Raw genomic sequence first — 22,145 nt, 5'->3', positions numbered from 1 at the left:
CGTCCCTTTGAAGGCCAGAAGGTCTGTTTATGGAGCCAATGGAGTTTTGTTTTGTATCACAGCAGGTCAGTTATCATGGAGAAGGAAGAGCAGGGGCCTGAGGTTGAATTGTGCTTTCTTGACCAGGAGTAATAACCCTGATGTGATCTCTGGGATTTGTACTAATGGGAATTATTTTAATTTCATATACCTAGATTCCTCTCCCCTCACCAGCTCAACCTGTTGGTTGAGGGGAAAAAACAGAAATTGATCATCTCATATCCCAAATAGGTTTTAATGACAACTTGCTGGAGATCTTCACTTGGTTTCTTTTCTCTCTGCATTTGCTGTCTGTCTCCAGCTCCTGGTCTCTTCATGACTCTGTCTCTCGCTTACTGTCCTCATTGGATTTGCCTTGCGCTGTTTCTGTGTGTCTCTAGCTGCTTTATCCAGTCTGATAATAACAAATACCTGAATGGTTTTGTAACCCCTTACTCCCTCTCTTACAGTGAAACATTTAGGAAAAATGACAACTTTCATGTTAACTATTTTTTATTAGATTTCTAGTATAATTCTCCTGACCTGAATTTGAATACAAAGGAGATTAAAATCAGTGTTGACACTGTCCCGGTTTTATTTGCGTTCTGTTTTGCAAACAATGTTTTATGGTGTGGTTTTACTCTGGTGAGGTTCGATGCTCCGTTCGGTTGGAATTCGTTCACGTGTGTTCAGATGAGCGTTGTGTGAGTGCTTGTCCAGTGTTTTAGTGGCTACATGTATGTACATGTCTGGTCATGTCCACAGGGACGGCCAATCGCATTAGAGGGAATAATGTAATGACGGCTAAGCCCCCCCCCCTCCCCTCCACACTACTAGACAGGCAAGCTAGAAAATCTATTACACAGCGTCTGTCTGACAGGTCACGTCAGTGTGAAGAAGAGGGTGCGGCCTGAGGACCCATCAGCAGAACGTCAGCACCCCTTCCTCAGGTCAGGGACGAAGGGAAACGGGACTCCCTGTCAGCAACTGCATTGATCTTAGCCGTCCCCATTTCCCTTCCCCGAGTTGCCGGCTGTCTGGCCTGGTGGGGGAGGAGGCAGGCAACCTGAGAGGAGCCGCATCGATCCGAGCCCATCCATCACACAGGAGGCATGGCCGTGCCGCAGGAGAACCTACCCAGATGTGGCTGATGGGCTGGGGCTTAAGAGGGACGGGCCTCCCCGCGGCTCTACACCAGCGGGCCGCCCTGCACTTCCCCCGCCCCCCCCCTTCGTCCTCTTGTCGGTACACTGGAGCCCAGAGGGAGCACATGAATACAGAGCGAGAGCGGGGAGACTAGGGTTTAACCGGTGGTGAAGACAAGCCTGTACTATGTGTGTGTGCATGCGCGTGCGTGCAGGTGCGTGTTCGTTCTGGGGATTAGGGGAAGACGCTGCCTCGTCCACCAGAACATCCGTGGTCTGCTGCGACTGCTTATGCTGTTGTTGGCCTGTAGGGCCTGGGGAGTGAAGAGTGAGGATTCTGAATGATGCTCTTGGAAGTGGGTGGGAGTGGTGTAATTGCCCGTTGAATCGATCTGTTCCTGGTCCCTTCGCCTGCCCAGCCCGGCTGATGTTGCTCTGCCTCAGTCTGGCCATGGAGTCCAACCAGGATGGGGAGAAGTGGATGGAGGAGGAGAATGGAGAAAAGTGGATGGAGGACCAGTGGGAGAAATGGTACAGTAGAGAGGGCCATATTCACTATTAGCGCAAATACTTCCATTGCGGTACTTCTGTACCTATTTCGGTCCGTTTGGTGCCTAATGAATATGACCCAGGGAAGGTTACAGAGCTGGGCCAAGGCAGGTTGTAGGCCTTTGCCTGATGTAACAGACTCATGGTCTCAAAGTAATATTTATGTTGGAAGGTGCTATAGTGGTTTGACTGTCTGACCAGTAACCGAAAGGTTGCGAGATCAAATCCCAGAGCCACCAAGGTGTCATTCTGACCTTTTGCTAGACTGCTAACCCTTATTGTGCCTGTTAAGTCTCTGTATGGATGGCTCTGCTAAGTGACTGAAATACTGAAGTGATGTATTGTCTGAGGGTTCTAATGGTAACAGAAGTCAGGAAACATTTAGAAGTACGAATAAGAGCCTTAGATGTCTGATTTAGATTGATTATGGTGTACATTTTTGTAATGGTTGAAGGAATTGTTGGAGTATATTGATAGTAGAGGTTTTGCAGGGAGCAGTCTTGTAGTGTGCCTTTTGAAAAGTAGTTCAAGGACAGTTGTATAAGATGAAATGAGGACAAACTAGCAGTGGTTCACCCAGGGCATTTGGCAAGGTCGGAAATCAAAGGCATAGCATGATGCAGACTGCAACACCATAGTGAAGTGCCATGGACCCACCGAAACAGATTTGCTGCTAGGTCACGCGTGTTGGCAGTCAAACCTTTCTGCACACATGACGTAGCAAAATGTGGAGCTCCTTCTGAACATCGGTGTTAACTTGTATGCTGTAGTGGCACGCAAACCAGAGCCGACAAGTTTGTAAAGGCTGTCAAGGTCTAGGCTTTCACCCATATGTTAACGTAGATACAGCAGAGACCACACGTTCCTCTACTCTCTGCCCTAATGCTACCCGTTTCAGGGTTTTACTTGTTTATCACTTCAGATTGTTACGCTCCTCATTGTCCATCTGCCAGTAGGGTTAGACAGTACCTCACTAAGTTCTATGTGTGTCCATGTAGTTTGCATCTGTTTTTCTAGTTTTTTGATTGATTTGTGTGATGTGGTAAATGTCGTCAATGCTCTGTGTGTCTCTGCGTGTGTCTGTGTGTTTTGGGTCCTAAGGCTGACTCATGACATCAGCCTAGAAGAGTTTGAGGACGAGGATCTCTCTCAGATCACTGAGATCACTGACGAGGCTGGAGCTAGCCTCAACTATGACGACCTAGACTCCCAGGTAAACCACTCCCTAAGGTCACAGTTAAGATGCTTATCATAAACACATAGTTAATTAAGATACTCATTGTGTACTCACAATCAGGGCGTTGACAACTCCAGGAAAAGATGGGTATGATTCACCGGGCCCATGTTTGGCAGTGTGCACTGATTGTATATGTAAATGTATTCTATAAGTGAGGGGGCCCAGGAATATATCTTTTCAGGGGACCCACGATACCTGGCCACTGCCCTGTTCACAAGACACTTATCATGGTCCCACAAGGTTCTCATCAGGCACATCCTGTTACGATATTCATTGGAAAACCTGTTAAGATTCTCATCATGAAACCTGGTGAGATACTCCTCATGAAACCTTGATAATATACCAATGTAATTTCAGGGGGAATGTATCATATTATGCATAAATCTGGGACAATTGATGTTTAATGTTATATTATGTTACAATGCACTACTAAAATGCATATTATGTTATGAATTTGCTAAAATGTTTCAGTTGATACAAACACTTCTAAAACATATCATATTTTACTAACATACACACATGCACGTACACCATCGTTCAAAGGTTTGGGGTCAACTAAAGAAGACATTTTTTGTCCATTAAAATAACATTGTATTGATCATAAATAGAGTGTAGACATTGTAAATGACTATTGTAGCTGGCCATAGCTGATTTTCAAATGAATATCTACGCCTATAGAGATTGAAAATCAGCAGTGGCCAGCTACAATAGTCACTAACAACATTAACAATGTCCTCGCTGTATATCTGATCAATTTAAAGTAACAACTCCCAGACTCTTACTAAAGAGCCATGCTGTTGTAATACATGCAGAATGTGGTTTGGCATTCCCTGAAAAAGATGACAGCATATGTTGCTACAAAACCTGCATACAGTTAAGGTCCAGAAATAATTGGACACTGACACAAGTTTTGGTATTTTGTCGGTTTACCCAAATATATTGAAGTTACTGTTAAATAATTAATATGGGCTTATTCACATTCAAATTAGAGGAAGAGTTTGGGAATTACAGCTCTAATATTTAGCCCCCTCTTTTTCAAGGGAAGTAAATTGACAAGTGACTCAAAAGCTGTTTCACGGACAGGTTTTGGCTATTCCTTTGTTATTTCATCAATTTAGCAGGTAAAGGGTCTGGGGTTGATTCCAGGTGTGGCATTCGCATTTGGAAGCTGCTGCTGTGAACTCACTATGCGGTCACAGAAAGTCTCAAAGCAAGTGAAACAGGCCATCCATCAGAGAGACAGCAGGAACATTAGGAGTGGCCAAATCAAGACAAAAAGGCCTGGACGTCCACGGAAGACAACAGTGGTGGATGATTGTAGGAACCTTTCTATGGTAAAGAAGAACCCCTTCACAACATCCAGCCAAGTGAAGAACACTCCAGGAGGTAGACACATCATTATCCAAGTCTACCATAAAGAGAAGACTTCACGAGAGCAAATATAGAGGGTTTACCACAAGGTGCAAAGCATTTATAAGCCTCAAGAATAGAAAGGCCAGATTATACTTAGCAGAAAACATCAAAAAAATAGCCAGCCCAGTTCTGGAACAGCATTCTTTGGACTAAGATCAACCTGTACCAGAATGATGGGAAGAAATAAGTATGTCAGTGTCCAAATATTTCTAGATCTAACTGTATATTGTTCAGCATTAATGGTGCCTTCACAGATGTGCAAGTCACCCATGCCATGTGCACAAATGCCATCACAGATACTGGCTTTTGAACTGTGCACTGATAAGAAGCTGAATGGTACCTCTGCGGTCTTTCACAGAGTGGTGAACACCTCCCCATCCTCTCTAGTATGCTATTTTAATACTGTCATGTCACTGACCTGTTGCCAATTTACCTAATTTTTTTGTGTGATTTTACACCAAGTTTTGTTTTTTAATATTACACAACTTTTCCAATATCTTATTGTCTCCATCTCAACCTTTTTGAAGTGTGTTGCTGGCATCAAATTCAAACTGAACATGTATTTTTCAAGAAAAAAACATTTGATGCCTGCCTGCCTGCCTGCCTCTGCATGGAGGTCACTGGGCCCTGACCTCTGGAAGAATTCCACATGAGCAGGGAATGGCCTACACAGTCTAGCCTGTAGAGGGGACCACAGCCTGAGGGCCATTTCATGCCATCCTCTACCCCACTAGAGAGTTGTTTCAACATTTGACGTGTGGTTTTTGCACTATTTCTATTGAATATAGGATTTAAATGAATTGCAAGTAAATGGATTCTGTTTTTCTTCAAAATTCTTTTAGATTTTACGCAGCCACCCAACTTGGTTTGGAAACTCAAAGAAATGTGCTTTTCTTTCAAAAACCAGGAAATGTTTATATTATGTGACCCCAAACTTTTGAGTTGTAGTGTATGTTACAAACAACATGTAAGGTTTGGGATAAGGTTAAGTATCACAGCACTGGGGTTAAGTTTGGGTTAAGGTTAGAGAACAAAAAGTTTAGGTTAAAGTTAGGTATTAAAAAGCTGGATATAAGGTTAGAGTTGAGGTTTGGGTTATGGTTAGATTTTTATTTTATTTGCACAGTTAAGATATTTTCATATCATCATGTATACACGTTTAAGGTACTCATCATGTTCAAATTAGGGATTGTCACAAAAAATTGTGGGGCCAGCCTCAATTATGTGTAACTATGTAAGCGCCTCTACACTTCCCGGAACAAATTCTTCACTCTCTTCTCACACAATGCACTATATATCCTGTCAGACCTAACTTTCATATTAAATATACTCACAGTGTAATATAAAATACAAGCTATTGTCAGTGTCCACATCTGTTGAATGTCTAATACCTGGAAAGTTTGCTAATGAAAACAACCAGGACTGTGAGTATGGCACAGTGGCAGCAGAAGCTGAGAGTTGGCCCAAGTCACTGATCAGATTAATGACTGCGGGTTGGGATGGTGGACATGTGGTCCAGTGCCAAGTAGATCTACCATGTCACACATCATTAAAGAGCGGCCATCACTTCACTACCCTCAGCCCCACCGAGAATAAGCCACTGGCTGCCATGGGGAACTGTTTCAGGAGAGTCCACTGGGGACTTTGGGCTCAGCCATTAGCTTAGGGTAAGGTTGACAAATGTGTTGCGTGTGCCATTCGACCTGGATGGTTATGGACATCTTAACATTTTGTGGATTAAGAAAAAATAAATTCAGTCTTAATGTTATCCCTAGATTCTGTGGTATTGGACATTAAAAGTGTTTCACAGGACTGTTTCCAAACAGAACAATAGGCTGACTTTGTGTTTGCTTTCAGGGAGGTTTATCCTACTACAGTACACTGCGATTGAATTACAATGACATTACTGTGAGCATGAGCAGTGAAAGCCACAGGCTCAGGCTGCTGATGTCAGTTCAGCGTCGTGATTGGCTGGCTACGTCTCTGCTCTCTCCCCCCTCCCTCTCCTCACTGAATCCTTTTTTTCTTTCTCCGCTCTCTCACTCCCGCTTTTGAGCGCCCCTCCCTCTGTCCTCCTGACTAAACCCTTATATGCCTCTCTCTCTCTTTCACTCTCCACCACTGACTCATTCAATCCCTGTCCCCCCTCCCTCCCCCTTATTCTACTGCATCAATGCTGCTGCCCGGCGCTTCCCAGGATCATGTGACGTGGCCAGCCAGTAGCGAGGCAGGGAAGGCAGATGGGCGTGGGTTCAGGGAGGTGCAGGCGCAGATGCTCCACTTGGACCTGATCGATGCTGAGGAGGAGATCCAGGAGGAAGAGGAGCACTGGGGCCTTATCCATGGTTCCTACGACGACCGCAGGCTCAACCGGGAAGAGACGGGGGCCGTCATTCTAACGCCTGTCGGACACAAACAGGCCAATGTGATAGAGTCGGAATCTGCTGAACAGCCGGTCGCTATGGATACGTACAGGCCCAAGAGACCCACCACCCTCGCGCTGTTTCCACAGGTGCAGCCTCCACAGCCTCCCAGGACTCAGGTGGGGTCTGTTTGTTTCTGTCCTCTGCGATGACACGACATCATCCCGTTATCTGCTCGGTTCAATTAATGTTGGATTAGACGGCGAATAGAATTGGATTCATATGGTGACAGTATAGGTGGGGTGGGGGGGGTGCTTAATTATTTTCCCTGGGATGACAAACAGATCATATGTCATCATTATGTTTTTATTTGACGTTTGAAATGTAATAACATGGGATGTTCATAGGGGCAGTATAGACGGTTGCTGGTAGCTTTATCGGGAAATATCGGGAAATAAATGAGCAGAAAGATTCTGCTTATTTTCCCCTCTATGATTACCGATCATGCGTTTGGTTTAAATTATTAACGTATAATCAGATGGAAAGGGGCCTTTATTTAGGCTGTATTACTTAACCAGAGGCTAATATACAAAGATATATCATGTAATGTAATCAATTTGTCCACAGTATCTTTATGTCCTTAAATTAATAAAATGTAAATTTGAATTTCTCAGTCTTTGCCTCAGTATAGTCTAGCATCATTATACCGGAACTGTTCTGGTTCTCAATCGAGGGATTGTTGCAGTTAGAAACATTTGTTCATGTCATAATGATTGTAACCATTCTCCCCGGACACAGTCTGTGTTTATGGCTGCTTTTGTAGTGTGTGCTCAGTTTGCCTGCCCTTGTTTTTTTTTTTTTTTGCTCTCTGAAAATAGCACAGCCTTCTGTGAATCTGTCAGCTTCCTCATCAGCTGAATGGCATCAGACAAGCAAGGATTGGAAGGGTGTGCTTACCAGGGATAACGAAGGGGCGGATGGGTCAGAGTCCATCAGTGTCAGCCCAAAGATAGTTGAGAAAGACAATCCAGTGTAGAATAGGTGAAGAAATGGACATCTGTAAAAACAAATTATTCCCTTGCATCTCATGTAATGTCTTTGCCTAAGAACTGGCTTGATACCAGGCTGTATATGTAGTTGTATGGTTGTGGCTAAACAGGGGGTTATTACTGTGTGGTTGCTTTGGTGTAGTCTCCATGAAACAAGTGCACGATGAGGAAATGGCTGTCAGTTCTGTGGAGTAGACTTGGAATGATCTGAGTAATTGCCCACGATCCTCAGCACGACCAAGTGCTGTTCAGTTTTCTGGTTGTACATTATACTTCTTACTTAGCACATTAAGGTCAGCCTTTTTCCTTTTTAACTTAAGCTATTTGGAAAGTTCTTGTCACTTATGTCCAGTAAATTTCTTGTCTCTTATGACCAACCAGTTATAGTCCGGTACAGTCAGTTGTAGCCAGTTCTGACCAAAACCTTAAGATAAAATATGTTTCACCCAGAAATCCATGTTGAGCCCAAATACTTTTAGACAGGCTTCTGTGTAAGTGGTGAACTCAACACAGAACATCAGAAAACAGGACCACATGGGGTAACTAGGTTCAGACAACAACCTGTCACTGACTTTTTAAATCCTTAACCCTATCAGTTTCTTCCCATCACTCATCCCTTTGACTTTGTCAGGCACAGCATGACAGCTTGTTACGCTGGGAGGGGGGGTTAGAGAGAAGGGGTGTGTGTGTTTGTGTGACAGACCTGGCTATAGACCAGCAATTTAAAAACGTGTGCACTTGTTGAACCCGAGTCTTGCAAAGCAAACACTAAAAGTATTAGAAAGATCTCGGGTACTGTTTGAACCCGGGTGTAGCTAGGGTAACTAGAGGGAGACCCATGCTTGTGTACGCCCCAGGCTTTGTGATTCCTAATTCTGTCCCTGTCAGGCCTGCTCATGTCTCGGTGTGTGGCACCAGGACAGGGCGTGACCTCTGAGCCCCGCTGAAGCCGGTGATCCCTGTGAGTTCAGTCGGTGTTGGGGCCGGAGAGGATCAGCGATGTTGTATACCTCACTCATACTTGATCCGTTTGTGAGCCTGGTGCAGAGAGAAAAACAGAGACACTTGACTCTGAAGGTACCTGGTCTCCGGGACTAGGGGGGGACCTGGGCTGTGAAACGTCAGCTAGGGTTACCTGGCGCCATCTGCTACTATTATGATAAGTGACCAGGCTATTTAATCAACCCCCAGTCCTTTAGATGAGCTTTTCTTGGATCAAATGACTCTCTATTTTACCCCTGTTCAGATTGAAAGTGTTAACGGTGGCTGAACCTATACGAGTCTGTTATCACGTTGAATTGGCTCGTTGCTCGTTCAGCAGGATGTTGTTAATCAGGCCACTAGTGAGCGCATTACCAGAGTGCATCCCTAACGAGACAGACGTCACTAAGACGTATATGAACATTGAACCATTTGAAAGAAGAAAACTTTTGTTTTCCCACATTATGGACAACTTTGTGTATTTTGTAGAGTCTGTTGATATGCTCAATAAAACTGAAGACATTTTCATTGTCATATCAAATAATTATCCATAATTATTTCGGGAAAGATACATACAGTGGGGAGAACAATTATTTGATACACTGCCGATTTTGCAGGGTTTCCTACTTACAAAGCATGTAGAGGTCTGTCATTTTTATCATAGGTACACTTCAGCTGTGAGAGATGGAATCTAAAACAAAAATCCAGAAAATCACATTGTATGATTTTTAAATAATTAATTAGCATTTTATTGCATTACATAAGTATTTGATCACCTACCAACCAGTAAGAATTCCGGCTCTCACAGACCTGTTGGTTTTTCTTTAAGAAGCTCTCCTGTTCTCCACTCATTACCTGTATTAACTGCACCTGTTTGAACTCGTTACCTGTATAAAAGACACCTGTCCACACACTCAATCAAACAGACTTTAACCTTTCCACAATGGCCAAGACCAGAGAGCTGTGTAAGGACATCAGGGATGCAATTGTATACCTGCACAAGGCTGGGATGGGCTACAGGACAATAGGCAAGCAGCTTGGTGAGAAGGAAACAACTGTTGGCGCAATTATTCGAAAATGGAAGAAGTTCAAGATGACGGTCAATCTCCCTCGGTCTGGGGCTCCATGCAAGATCTCACCTCGTGGGGCATCAATGATCATGAGGATGGTGAGGGATCAGCCCAGAACTACACGGCAGGACCTGGTCAATGACCTGAAGAGAGCTGGGACCACAGTCTCAAATAAACCATTAGTAACACACTACGCCGTCATGGATTAAAATCCTGCAGCACACGCAAGGTCCCCCTGCTCAAGCCAGCGCATGTCCAGGCCCATCTGAAGTTTGCCAATGACCATCTGGATTATCCAGAGGAGGAATGGAAGAAGGTTATGTGGTCTGATGAGACAAAAATAGAGCTTTTTAGTCTAAACTCCACTTGCCGTGTTTGGAGGAAGAAGAAGGATGAGTACAACCCCAAGAACACCATCCCAACCGTGAAGCATGGAGGTGGAAACATCATTCTTTGGGGATGCTTTTATGCAAAGGGGACTGGACGACTGCACCGTATTGAGGGGAGGATGGATGGGGCCATGTATCGCGAGATCTTGGCCAACAACCTCCTTCCCTCAGTAAGAGTGTTGAAGATTGGTCGTGGCTGGGTCTTCCAGCATGACAACGACCCGAAACACACAGCCAGGGCAACTAAGGAGTGGCTCCGTAAGAAGCATCTTAAGGTCCTGGAGTGGCCTAGCCAATCTTCAGACTTGAACCCAATAGAAAATCTTTGGAGCGAGCTGAAAGTCCATATTGCCCAGCGACAGCCCCCAAACCTGAAGGATCTGGAAAAGGTATGTATGGAGGAGTGGGCCAAAATCCCTGCTGCAGTGTGTGCAAACCTGGTCAAGACCTACAGGAAACGTATGATCTCTGTAATTGCAAAGGTTTCTGTACCAAATATAAAGTTATGCTTTTCTGATGTATCAAATACTTATGTCATGCAATAAAATGCAAATGAATTACTTAAAAATCATACAATGCGATTTTCTGGATTTTTGTTTTAGATTCCGTCACTCACAGTTGAAGAGTACATATGATAAAAATTACATCTACATGCTTTGTGAGTGGGAAAGCCTGCAAAATTGGCAGTGTATCAAATACTTATACTCCCCACTGTAGGACCTAGATCGTAATATAAAAATTCAAAATCAATGCAAAATTCCTCTTAGAACAGTTGCATATGTTAACCTTTCACTCACTAAATGTATTGCCTTGGACATGTACAACCCCGTTTGCAAAAATGTTGGGACACTGCATAAAATGCAATTAAAACAGAATTCAATGATGTGCAAATCATGTATACCTGTATTTAATAGAAAATGGTACAAAGACAACATATCAAATGTTGAAACTGAGAAATGTCATTGTTTTTGGAAAAATGCATGCCCGTTTTGAATTAGATGCCCGCAATATGTTTCAACAACGTTGGAACGGGGGCATGTTTACCACTGTGTTGAATCACCTCTTCTTTTAACCATACTCTGTAAGCTTTTGGGAACTGAGACCAATTGCTGTAGTTTTGAAAGTGAAATGTTTTCCTATTCTTGGTTGATATCCTGTATCCTGTATTTCAGCTGCTCAACAGTTCGGGGTCTCGTTTGCCGCATTCTTCATCCAGTTGTAATACCTGCAGAATGTGATTTGGCATTTTCTTGCTGAAATAAAAAAGGCCATCCCTGGGAAAGACTATAAATGGCGGTATATGTTGCTCCCAAACCTATATATATTGTTCAGCCTTAATGGTGCCTTCACAGATGTGCAAGTCACCCATGCCATGTGCACTAATGCACCCCCATACCATCATGGATGCTGGTTTTTGAACTGTGTGCTGGTAACAAGCCGGAGGGTCCCTCTCCTCTTTAGGCCGGATTCCCCAAAATTATTTGAAATGTCCATTTGTCACACCAAAGGACACTTTTGCACATCGCCTCAGTCCATCTTAAATGAGCTCAGGCCCATAGAAGGTAGCGAGGGTTCATATATGGTTTCTTCTTTGCATGGTGGAGTTTTAACTTGCATATGTGGATGCAGCGACAAACTGTTCACAGATGATGGTTTTCGGAAGTGTTCCTGAACCCATGCAGTGATGTCCACTACATAATGCTGTCTGTTTGTACAAACCCGATTCCAAAAAAGTTGGGACACTGTAGAATTGTGAATAAAAACAGAATGCAATGATGTGGAAGTTTCAAATTTCAATATTTTATCCAGAATACAATATAGATGATATATCAAATATTTAAACTGAGAAAATGTATCACTTTTTAAGGGAAAAATAAGTTGATTTTAAATTTCATGGCATCGACACATCTCAAAAAAAGTTGGGACAAGGCCATGTTCACCACTGTGTGGCATCCCCTCTTCTTTTTATAACAGACTGCAAACATCTGGGGACTGAGGAGACAAGTTGCTCAAGTTTATGAATAGGATTGTTGTCCCATTCTTGTCTAATACAGGCTTCTAGTTGCTCAACTGTCTTAGGTCTTCTTTGTCGCACCTTCCTCTTTATGATGCGCCAAATGTTTTCTATGGGTGAAAGATCTGGACTGCAGGCTGGCCATTTCAGTACCCGGATCCCTATTCTATGCAGCCATGACATTGTTATTGATGCAGTATGTGGTCTGGCATTGTCATGTTGGAAAATGCAAGGTCTTCCCTGAAAGAGACAATGTCTGGATGGGAGCATATGTTGTTCTAGAACTTGGATATAACTGTCAGCATTGATGGTGCCTTTCCAGATGTGTAGGCTGCCCATGCCACACGCACTCATGCAACCCCATACCATCAGAGATGCAGGCTTCTGAACTGAGCGCTGATAACAACTTGGGTTGTCCTTGTCCTCTTTAGTCCGGATGACATGGCATCCCAGTTTTCCAAAATGAACTTCAAATTTTGATTTGTCTGACCACAGAACACTTTTCCACTTTGCCACAGTCCATTTTAAATGATCCTTGGCCCAAAGAAAATGCCTGCGCTTCTGGATCCTGTTTAGATACGGCTTCTTTTTTTACCTATATAGTTTTAGCCGGCAACGACGAATAGCACTGTGGATTGTGTTCACCGACAATGTTTTCTGGAAGTATTCCTGAGCCCATGTTGTGATTTCCATTACAGTTTCATTCCTGTATGTGATGCAGTGCCGTCTGAGGGCCCGAAGATCACGGGCATCCAGTATGGTTTTCCGGCCTTGACCCTTACGCACAGAGATTGTTCCAGATTCTCTGACTCTTTGGATGATATTATGCACTGTAGATGATGATTAATTCAAACTCTTTGCAATTTTTTTCTGAGAAACTCCTTTCTGATATTGCTCCACTATTTTTCGCCGCAGCATTGGGGGAATTGGTGATCCTCGGCCCATCTTGACTTCTGAGAGACACTGCCACTCTGTGAGGCTCTATTTATACCCAATCAAGCCAATTGACATAATAAGTTGCAAATTGGTCCTCCAGCTGTTCCTTATCTGTACATTTAACTTTTTCGGCCTCTTATTGCTACCTGTCCCAACTTTTTTGGAATGTGTAGCTCTCATGAAATCCGAAATGAGCCAATATTTGGCATGACATTACAAAATGTCTCACTTTCAACATTCGATATGTTATCTATATTCTATTGTGAATTAAATGTGAATTTGCCCGCACAGTCTTTCACCAAGTGGTGAACCCCTCCCTATCCTCACTTCTGACAGACCCATCCTCTCTGGAATGATCTTTTAATACCCCATCATGTTACTGGCCTGTTGCCAATTCACCTAATTAGTTGTGTGATATTCCGCCAGGTTTAGTTTTTTAGCATTACACGTTTCCAGTCTTTTGTTGCCTCTGTCCCAGCTTTTCTGAAACATGTTGCTGGGATCAAATTCAAAATGTATTTTCCAAGAAACAATAAAATGTCCCTGTTTCAACATTTGGTATTGTCTTTTTTCTAGTTTCTGTTGAATATGGAGTTTGAATGATTTGCACATTATTGGGTTCTGTTTTTATAAAAAAAATTACGAGGTTTTACATTAACTGAAAGATTAACTGTTAACTGAGGGTTAACACAATCAACCAGAGGGCTTAAAGATTAAGCGTTGTGCCTAACACGGTCAACGAGGGGGCTAACACGGCCAACCAGGGGGCTAACACGGCCAACCAGGGGGCTAACACGGTCAACCGGGGGGCTAACACGGCCTACCGGGGGGCTAACACGGCCTACCGGGGGGCTAACATGGCCTACCGGGGGGTGGGGGGGGCTAACACGGCCCACCGGGGGCGGGGGCTAACACAGTCAACCAGGGGGCTAACAGTTTGATACTCGTCCAGTTTTACTCCGAAATGACTGGTGATTTCATAAGAAATTGAAAATGTCTGAGAGGTGTGTTCTATTAGCACACACAACACAGCAGGAAAGTATATACACCACCCCTCCCTCCGGTTCTAGGGCATGGTAACCATGGTAACAGTGCCAGTGCCCAGCAGCCTGACCGTGAGTCAGCATCACAGCCATTACATCCTCTTTCCTAGCTGCCCAGTCAGGTGCTGTTGGCGTGTGTGTGATGTCATCAGGGCTTGGTTAGTCTGGAACCTAGCCATATACTGTATTTAGATTTCTCTGATCTCACATTGTCACACTCTGGGATACCGCAAGACTGGAACAGAGGCATGGGCTGGTTAGATGTGATTGGCCACTAAAAAAGTAATTGATTGTAGACTGACTGCTTTAGCCTGGTTATCTCCTTGGGCCGAACAACTGCTTTGTGTGTGTGTATGTGTTTGTGTGTGTGTGTGTGTGTGTTTGAATGAACTGATTCACAGTGTGATATTTACCTGTTATACCACTGTAGGACAAGGACACCATTAACAACAACTCGTTTGGCAAGAAGGACACATGGAAGGAGAATTTGTCCAACTCAAACTCCTCCTCCCCCCACATAACAGGTGAGATTGGAACATTGTGCAAACTGTTATCATGTCCCTTTACACAGAACAGTCTCATAAGGCTTATACCAATATCATAGATAAGAACTTTGCTGGCTACAAGCTTCAGTAGCTACATTATAGTAAGCCTAAAATAAAACTATATTGATATATTGTGATTATTTCTGGTGGCTTTTCGAAGTACGCGTCCGTGCATGCTATTTTGGGTAATATAGATCACAACCCCTTTGGCAGTAAAAGAGGAGGGGTTTCCACAATTCTCTCTTCTTTTTACTTGAAGTCCATTATCGTCACCTACTGTATATTGATAGTTATTGCATCAATATCATTCACAAATGAAAGAAAGATGAACGTTGTTGTGTTATGAAATGAAATAACTTTGGCAGTGTAAAGTTCAGCATCAGTCTCGCTAGCAATTGCTCAATTCTTATTACTATTCCAAGTAGTAAGTTAGATACTAATGAGCCTATTACTGCCTAATAAGCTGTTAATAGGGCCAGTGGCAAAACCCATACACCTCATAGATGCTATTTTTGGTGGAAGTAAACATAATAAGAAATGTTAGTCAGTTTAACCCAATGCTTTATGGTATCTAGCGAAATATTCAAACTTGGTGTGATGTTAATGCTTGACAAAATGATCTAATGCTGAAACTCTACATTGGCACCTATGTATAGCTTAGCGGTGTAGTGGTTAAAGACACAGCCTGTAACATGGGAGACCCAGGTTCGAATCCAGTGAGGGCAATAACATGTATCCCTTCTAATAGTGGGCTGGCTGAACTAGGCTTGCCTGTTTCCTTTTCTTGTTTTCAAAGAAATGTTTTATCAATAAGACTAATTGCACATACTGTCGCCAATGCTACAGTGTTTCATTGAACTCAATCCGTTTTTTTCCTTCATAAGACGAGACCAAAGTCTGAGCACTATAATCAGGGTCATAATCCTTTAAATTTGCAATGAATAGGGCATACCATAAGCCCATCTGCACCTTCTCACTGTTCACATTTCTGAATGACAGAACATACTGGATTCAAAAAGCACCAAATGATTCTCATTCAGTGACTCTCCTGTATGCGAAATGGATCCAATTACTGTCGCGCTTCTAATCCTTTACGTTGCAGTCTGGTGCCTGGTGAATAATCTGTTGTTTTGCCTTGTGCTGTTCCTTTGTTTGTTTGTGGGCCTTGTCACGTGTGTTCAAGGGGATCTGACGCCCACCAATGAGCAGGTGAACGATGAGGCTAAAGTCCAGCAGCACAACGGCGAAGTCTCAGTGGCCAAACAAGCACAGCAGAGAGGCCAGAGCACGGGACAAGAGCGGGCTGCCAGGCCCTACAGCAAGGACTACTCCACGTTCATCTCCCACGGCGCTGCGGAGACACGGGGTCGGCAGCGAGACTCCGGGCAGCGTGAGAAGAAGGCCTCCGCGCCGCCACACAACTCCACAGCCAAGCCCAAAGCGGGCGGCATGAGAGACACGGCCGCGGATGGGGGCGGGTCCCGAGGAGGGCAGGGGCGAGGTCGGGGGTCCTGTCGCGACGAGGAGCGCCAGCCGGAGGCCACAGAGGAGATCTACCTGACCCCGGTACACCAGAAGGTCCCTGACGCTGACCGCCAAGACAATAGCCGTGACCGGCCCTTCCTGTCTCAGAGCAGCGAGGGCAACCGCATGTCCATTGGCTCCGACACGGAGGGACCCCCGGCTTACTCCAACGCCGCCTACCCCGACCGAACGAACCCCTCCATCAGCGAGGAGGACGAGGTCTACCTGCGTCCCCCTGCACCTCCTCCGCGTTCCTCCTCGTCGTCCTCCTCCTCCTCACGCCTTAGACCGTCTGTCAATGAGCGAGGGAACCGGGACAAGGGCTCGAAGGGGGGGTCGGGGGGGGTCGGGACGGCTCTGCGGACTGCACACACTCAGAGGTCGGAGGCCGACGGCCTCTCGTATGACTCAGTCAAGTACACCTTGGTGGTGGACGAGCACGCCAAGCTGGAGCTGGTGAGTTTGAAGCAGTGTTACCAGGCCTACAGCGACGACAGTGACACGGAGACGGTGTATGAGTCAGCCAATGAGGAGGAGGACTACGAGGTGGACCGCAGTGAACTGAAAAGGGGACGGAAGGCGTCATCACGCCTGTCGAGGGCGTCGTCTTCCTCTGAGGCCGGCGGGGTAGAAAGGGGACCTCGGACACGCAAGTTCCTAAATGTGTTTGTGAACGGACATCTACGCTCCTCGGGTGAGTTCGCTGTGACCAAGACGGCTGCCATGTTGTCTGAACAGTAGGCTGTGATTGATTGATTGCAGATGTTGATAATGCAATCGTTGAAAGTTTGAAACAATTTGTGGTAGATGTCTCTAAAGACAATGAGCAGAGACTGCTGATCATGAGAACGATAGAGAACAACATATTCAACATTACTGAAAGAAACTAAGTCAGAGAAGTTCCTTCTGTATAGGATTGCAAACATCTCTAAATAAATTCCCTGGTTTTCCCCTCAGTGGTTTCTGGAATAAGGAGACCTAAAACAGAATAGTGACCTAAAGCTTGTGTCCTCCAGGTGCTGAGTCCTTTGGACTGTTCTCCTGCGTGTTAGATGGAGTAGAGCACGAGCAGAGCCACAGAGCTGTGTTCCGGTGAGACGCTGACTTCATAACCTTAAGAACAGTTGGGAATTGCTTTCACATTCGGTTAATACTGAAACACAATTTTAAAAAGGGTCCTCCTTCAGATTCTGGCTGACACAAAGATTTATTCCGTGGTTGAACACATAACACCACATTATAATGGTTCGACAGGGGCCACTGAAAGGCCATTAACACCTTGTTGACAATACATTGCAGGGAAGGATTCTCAATGCTCATACTTTTTCCTCTACATTAGCGCTTTTTCACGCTTTATATATTTTTTCCCTCCTGTTTGTGCTGGCTCGATGTAAAAAAAATAAATAAATAGGCTTTGTGAAAAGGTCCAACAGATTCATTGATTAGCCACGCCCGCTCGTGTGATCGGCAGGTTCGTCCCTCGCCACGACGATGAACTGGAGCTGGAGGTGGATGACCCGCTGCTGATGGAAGTGCAGTCGGATGACTTGTGGTGTAAGGCCTACAACATGAGGACCGGGGCCAGCGGCATCTTCCCCGCCTACTACGCCGCCAAGGTCACACAGGAACACAGCAAAGGTAGGGAAGGGGATTCGGCCAACGTCAGCAACGCTTTGGCTGGTGAAACTTGGCCAAACAAGGTCCGGCGAAAGTACATCTAGAAAGCTTAACCTCGTCTTTGCTCTTGTCTAACCTGTATATGAAATCAGCTCTTTCCCGCTATTCCGGGAATCCTGACGATTGTAAGTAAATTCCTTCTCTCCTTTGCATGTCAACCAGATCACACAGGCGACTGGGTTGACAGATTCCGCGTCAAGTTCCTAGGCTCTGTCAGCGTACCCTATCACAAAGGCAACGACGTGCTCTGTGCGGCTATGCAAAAGGTACACTGTCAGCCGCCTGGCAGGGGAGAAGGGCTTTCTGAGCCGGACCCTCATGACACAGTCAGCAAACAGAAAACTCAGAACAACGCACGCAGAATGCATCTGGCTGCCTACTGTGGATTCGGCAGGGTCTCAGACTGGGTTCGCTCGGTTACAGTGTGCTGGGGTTGTTCTGGTAGAGCATGTGTAAGCCGTCGAATTTGATCTACCGTTTCGGCCCACAGATTGCTGCCAACCGGCGAATGACCATGCAGCCTCCGTCTGCTTGCATTGTGGAGATCAACATGAAGGGGGTGAAGATCATAGTGCAAGATGAATGCCGGACCTCAGAAAGAGTAGGTACTCCACTAATATACATACAGGTCTGGAAAAATTAAGAGACCACTGCACCTTTTTCTTTCCTTTCCAAAAAAGTAAAACAGGAAGGTTTTGAGTAAGGAACAGAAGGGTTAAAATTAAGAGACCACTGCAAATTGAACGCTTCTGTTCCTCACTCAAAACTTTCCTTTTCAACTTTTTTGGAAAGGAAAGAAAAAGGTGCAGTGGTCTCTTCATTTTTTCCAGAGCTATATGTCTGTTATCGATACTATGAAATAATGTACATAATCTATACTTTAATGTAATACTGAACACTCGCTGTAAATGGTTTGTGGATAAGTGTTCAAGACTCATGGAAGACTCATGTAAATACTCAGACATAGTCATAAATAAAGAACTAGAACTCTGGAATACTCCTCTGGACCTTGGTGCTACAGTGTGACCAGTACTGACTAGACAAAACAGTCTTTACTGGAAACGGCAGCCTTGGAGCGGGGTGGACAGCATTGTCCTTGTGGAAAACTGTGGTCGGTGACATAACCCCTTTGGCATAATGGCCACTCTGTCTTAAGACTGTTTAATCCTTCACACTCGTTGTGCCATCATAAGGGTTTCCATGGGACTGGCTTACTCTATGTGCAAGTCCGCAGACACCCAGAACTAGACTAAAACGATGTTTAGTTTATGCTTTGTGTGGTGGGATGTTAGCATGGGTGTCAGTCTCTTGTCAAGCCTAACTTGAGCATGAACTAGCTAGCATCTAGGATGGATGGGTGAATACATACTGTACAGTAATTTCTATTTTAAACACAGCATTGTGGCATAAGACTTGACACCAAAAGGATGTTCAAAAGAATGAACTGTTACATAAAAGTATGAAGAAAAGGGGAAGAGATGAAATCTAGTACACCACCTTTTAATCCAAATAGCAAATACTACACAACATGAAATACCTGCAAATGTCTGAATACATTCAGTCAGGCTTAGGGGCTGGTACATCCTTGGTCTCTGCCATCCTGTACCAGTGTGAGAGGTTCAAGAACTGATGTTCACCTATCTCCATGTATGTTTCCACAGGGGGACAGGTGCTTTCACTTTTTCCAGCTTAAGAACATCTCCTTTTGTGGCTGTCACCCAAAACATAACAAGTGAGTAACCGACATACTGTACTAAACAAGAACAAAAAATTTGTTCATTTCTGAACAAGGAATTACGGACGCATTGTGTTATTTAGCCAAACCTTTGTACTTCAGAAAGGGGGGGGGGGGTGTTTGGAAAGGCTGGAAATTAACATGGGATTTCAGAGAGCAGTATATCTCAAGGGTGGAAACACCAGCATTCAACAGCTGTGGTACAGAGGAGCATTTTGGACCAGGTCTCTCCCATTTATTGCAGGTATTTTGGATTCATTACTAAACATCCAGACCATCAGAGGTTTGCTTGCCATGTTTTCATGTCAGATGACTCCATGATGCCTCTGGCTGAATCTGTTGGGTAAGCTTTTATTTCATCCTGGAGTGGTCCTCTTTAATCTTTAGTGTGCAGTAGTCATACTCTTTATGATATTAAATATTTATATTCACAAATATCAACTGTGTTTTGTACCTAAGCCCTATTTTGGTCTTCCTTTTATATACAGGAAAGCCTTCAAACTGTACTACAAGGAAACCGTGGGATACTCATGTCCGACAGAGGACATCTTTATTGAATAAACTTCTCTCAAAAGCATATTTCTCCAATAATGTGTCATTATGAAACAACTTGCATGATGAGTTTTAAACTGCATTGAATAGTGACACTTTGGCCGCCTCCTAAAATAAATGTTTACATTATGCCTGTAAACAAAACTTTTTGTTACATTACCCTGCCACACTGTTCTACTTGGTGCAGCTTTAAATTTTCCTTCATGTTTTCACAGCACAAACGTGTCAACAGAAATAAACGTGTATCGTTTAGAATTCTATCCAAAAGCTCATACTTCGCACAAAGATTCATGGCCGAATGTTCAGTACTGTTTCCTGTGCTGCCAAATTAACCACAGACACAGAGTAGTTACAAATTGTTTATTTTACATTTTATTTTACATTTATCTTATTCAGAGAAGCTTAAAGGAGCATTTAGGGTTAGCATTCTTGCTTAAGGACAGATTGACAGAGGTTTTAGCCTTTTCGGCTCAGGGATTCAATCTGGCAAGTTTTTGGTTACTGTATAACTCAATTCCATTTAAATTCCTGTTAATTCAAAAAGTAAAACAAATGTTCATTCCAATTCAAGTTGTTCTTCATTTCAAAAGTCTAGGAAATAGTTGAATTGAAATTTCAGTGTATGTCCTAAATTGCCTGAAATTTAAATGGAATTAACCCCCACCCTGGTCATATGCTCAAACCACTATCTGTGGCCCTTGATATTATATATGTAATTGAGATCTATTGGTTAAATTCAACATCACAGGTAGAATCAAGACAGCATTTGTTTCTCTATATCTGGCTTTACAAAAGCTTTTCCAAATGATATGATATCGCTATGTCAAGTGCAAATCATGTCTTTGTACAGAGGTAACAGATGAGTGTCTGTGTCCTTGGACTGCTTCAAATCACACTGTTTGACTTCAGATTCAGTTGGTATGTATGCATCTTGAAGAGTTTATTCATTGATTATTGGTCCCCATCGCACCACAATTGGGTGTAAATGAGATCCAATTGGTCCACATTGCATTCTCACCAATTAACTCAAAAAAACAACTAGGGCCCATTATCTGTCTGCCAATACCAAAAAGGTGATTTACATTGTACCATGTTAAGGGGAATTTAATTCAAGAATGAATTTCTATTGGTGGGTAACCAGGTGTAAGTAAGGATGTTTCCTATATTATTGAATCCTGCCCACATTCTAAGGGCTCAATTTAATCAAACCCACTTTTTGCCCACTTTATCCATTGGTCAAATTAACTGTGGTCCGTGGTACTACAGCTATTATCCCCCCCCCCTCCCCCCCCCCCCCACACACACACACACACACAGCTATGCCTTCACCATTCAGAATTAGAAACATCTGGACACAGAGGAATATTGTAAATAAAGAGTGTCAACATTGCTATTGTGGGGTTTGATGAATTCCAGACTATATTTAGAACACTAACTGATAGACCCTTGAAAATGACAATCTGTAGCCACAAAGTATCAAGTATTAATTATTCTTACTACTGTAACTTGGAAACAACACGGTTGGCCAAAAATTGTAAAGTGGAATTACTGTATAAGGAGTAGTAAAGGTATGATCTCGGAATCACCATGGTCTTTCCACTTTAAATGTAATCTGGAAGGCACATGTTCTAAAAATCATATATTCAAACCACATATAGTGCCTATTTTCTAACTATTGTGATTACTGTATACAGTACGTATTTCCATTTTATTTGTTCTCCTGGCACTGTGGGACAGATGTACACCTGTACAATATAAATATGTTGTTTGTAAATTTTATGTCCTACAGAATGTTTGATCAAACCCAACATGTATTGCATGATATCAATGTCAAACAAAACAATGTAGAGAAAGAGACACATTGTCAATTATTGTCATTAAAAGTGAAGGTGTTTACATCCTCTC

The 22,145-nt window shown here is 43.7% G+C and overlaps 1 protein-coding gene across 2 annotated transcripts; it reads left to right on the top strand.

Annotated features, from left to right (window-relative positions):
- Positions 1–890: 890 nt before the first annotated feature.
- mapk8ip1a (mitogen-activated protein kinase 8 interacting protein 1a) lies at positions 891–22,145 on the top strand. 2 transcript variants are annotated; one of them, XM_020056554.3, is made up of 12 exons: positions 891–1,694; positions 2,814–2,925; positions 6,560–6,904; positions 14,638–14,731; positions 15,936–16,970; positions 17,293–17,368; positions 17,748–17,914; positions 18,116–18,219; positions 18,444–18,554; positions 19,615–19,685; positions 19,933–20,031; positions 20,177–22,145. In XM_020056554.3, the coding sequence occupies exons 1-12, from the start codon at positions 1,591–1,593 to the stop codon at positions 20,247–20,249; spliced, it is 2,391 nt and encodes a 796-aa protein (XP_019912113.2). In that variant the 5' UTR covers positions 891–1,590; the 3' UTR covers positions 20,250–22,145. The 2 variants fall into 2 exon arrangements, with proteins under 2 accessions (XP_019912113.2, XP_034144338.1); XM_034288447.1 differs by lacking the exon at positions 891–1,694 and having other exon boundaries at positions 2,617–2,925.

This window comes from Esox lucius, chromosome 19 (genome assembly GCF_011004845.1).
Source record: "Esox lucius isolate fEsoLuc1 chromosome 19, fEsoLuc1.pri, whole genome shotgun sequence".
Classification (NCBI taxonomy): Eukaryota; Metazoa; Chordata; class Actinopteri; order Esociformes; family Esocidae; genus Esox; species Esox lucius.
Note: the sequence above shows the minus strand (reverse complement) of the source record. Positions and strands in the feature narration are given on the sequence as shown.

Bases quoted from the DNA above. Each gene is read 5' to 3' on its own strand.
- mapk8ip1a (XM_034288447.1), top strand. From the start codon at position 2,695: ATGTGTGTCCATGTAGTTTGCATCTGTTTTTCTAGTTTTTTGATTGAT. The intron at 6,905-14,637 runs GTGGGGTCTGTT...ATACCACTGTAG, and splicing joins CACAGCCTCCCAGGACTCAG to GACAAGGACACCATTAACAA. The intron at 18,220-18,443 runs GTACACTGTCAG...TTCGGCCCACAG, and splicing joins TCTGTGCGGCTATGCAAAAG to ATTGCTGCCAACCGGCGAAT.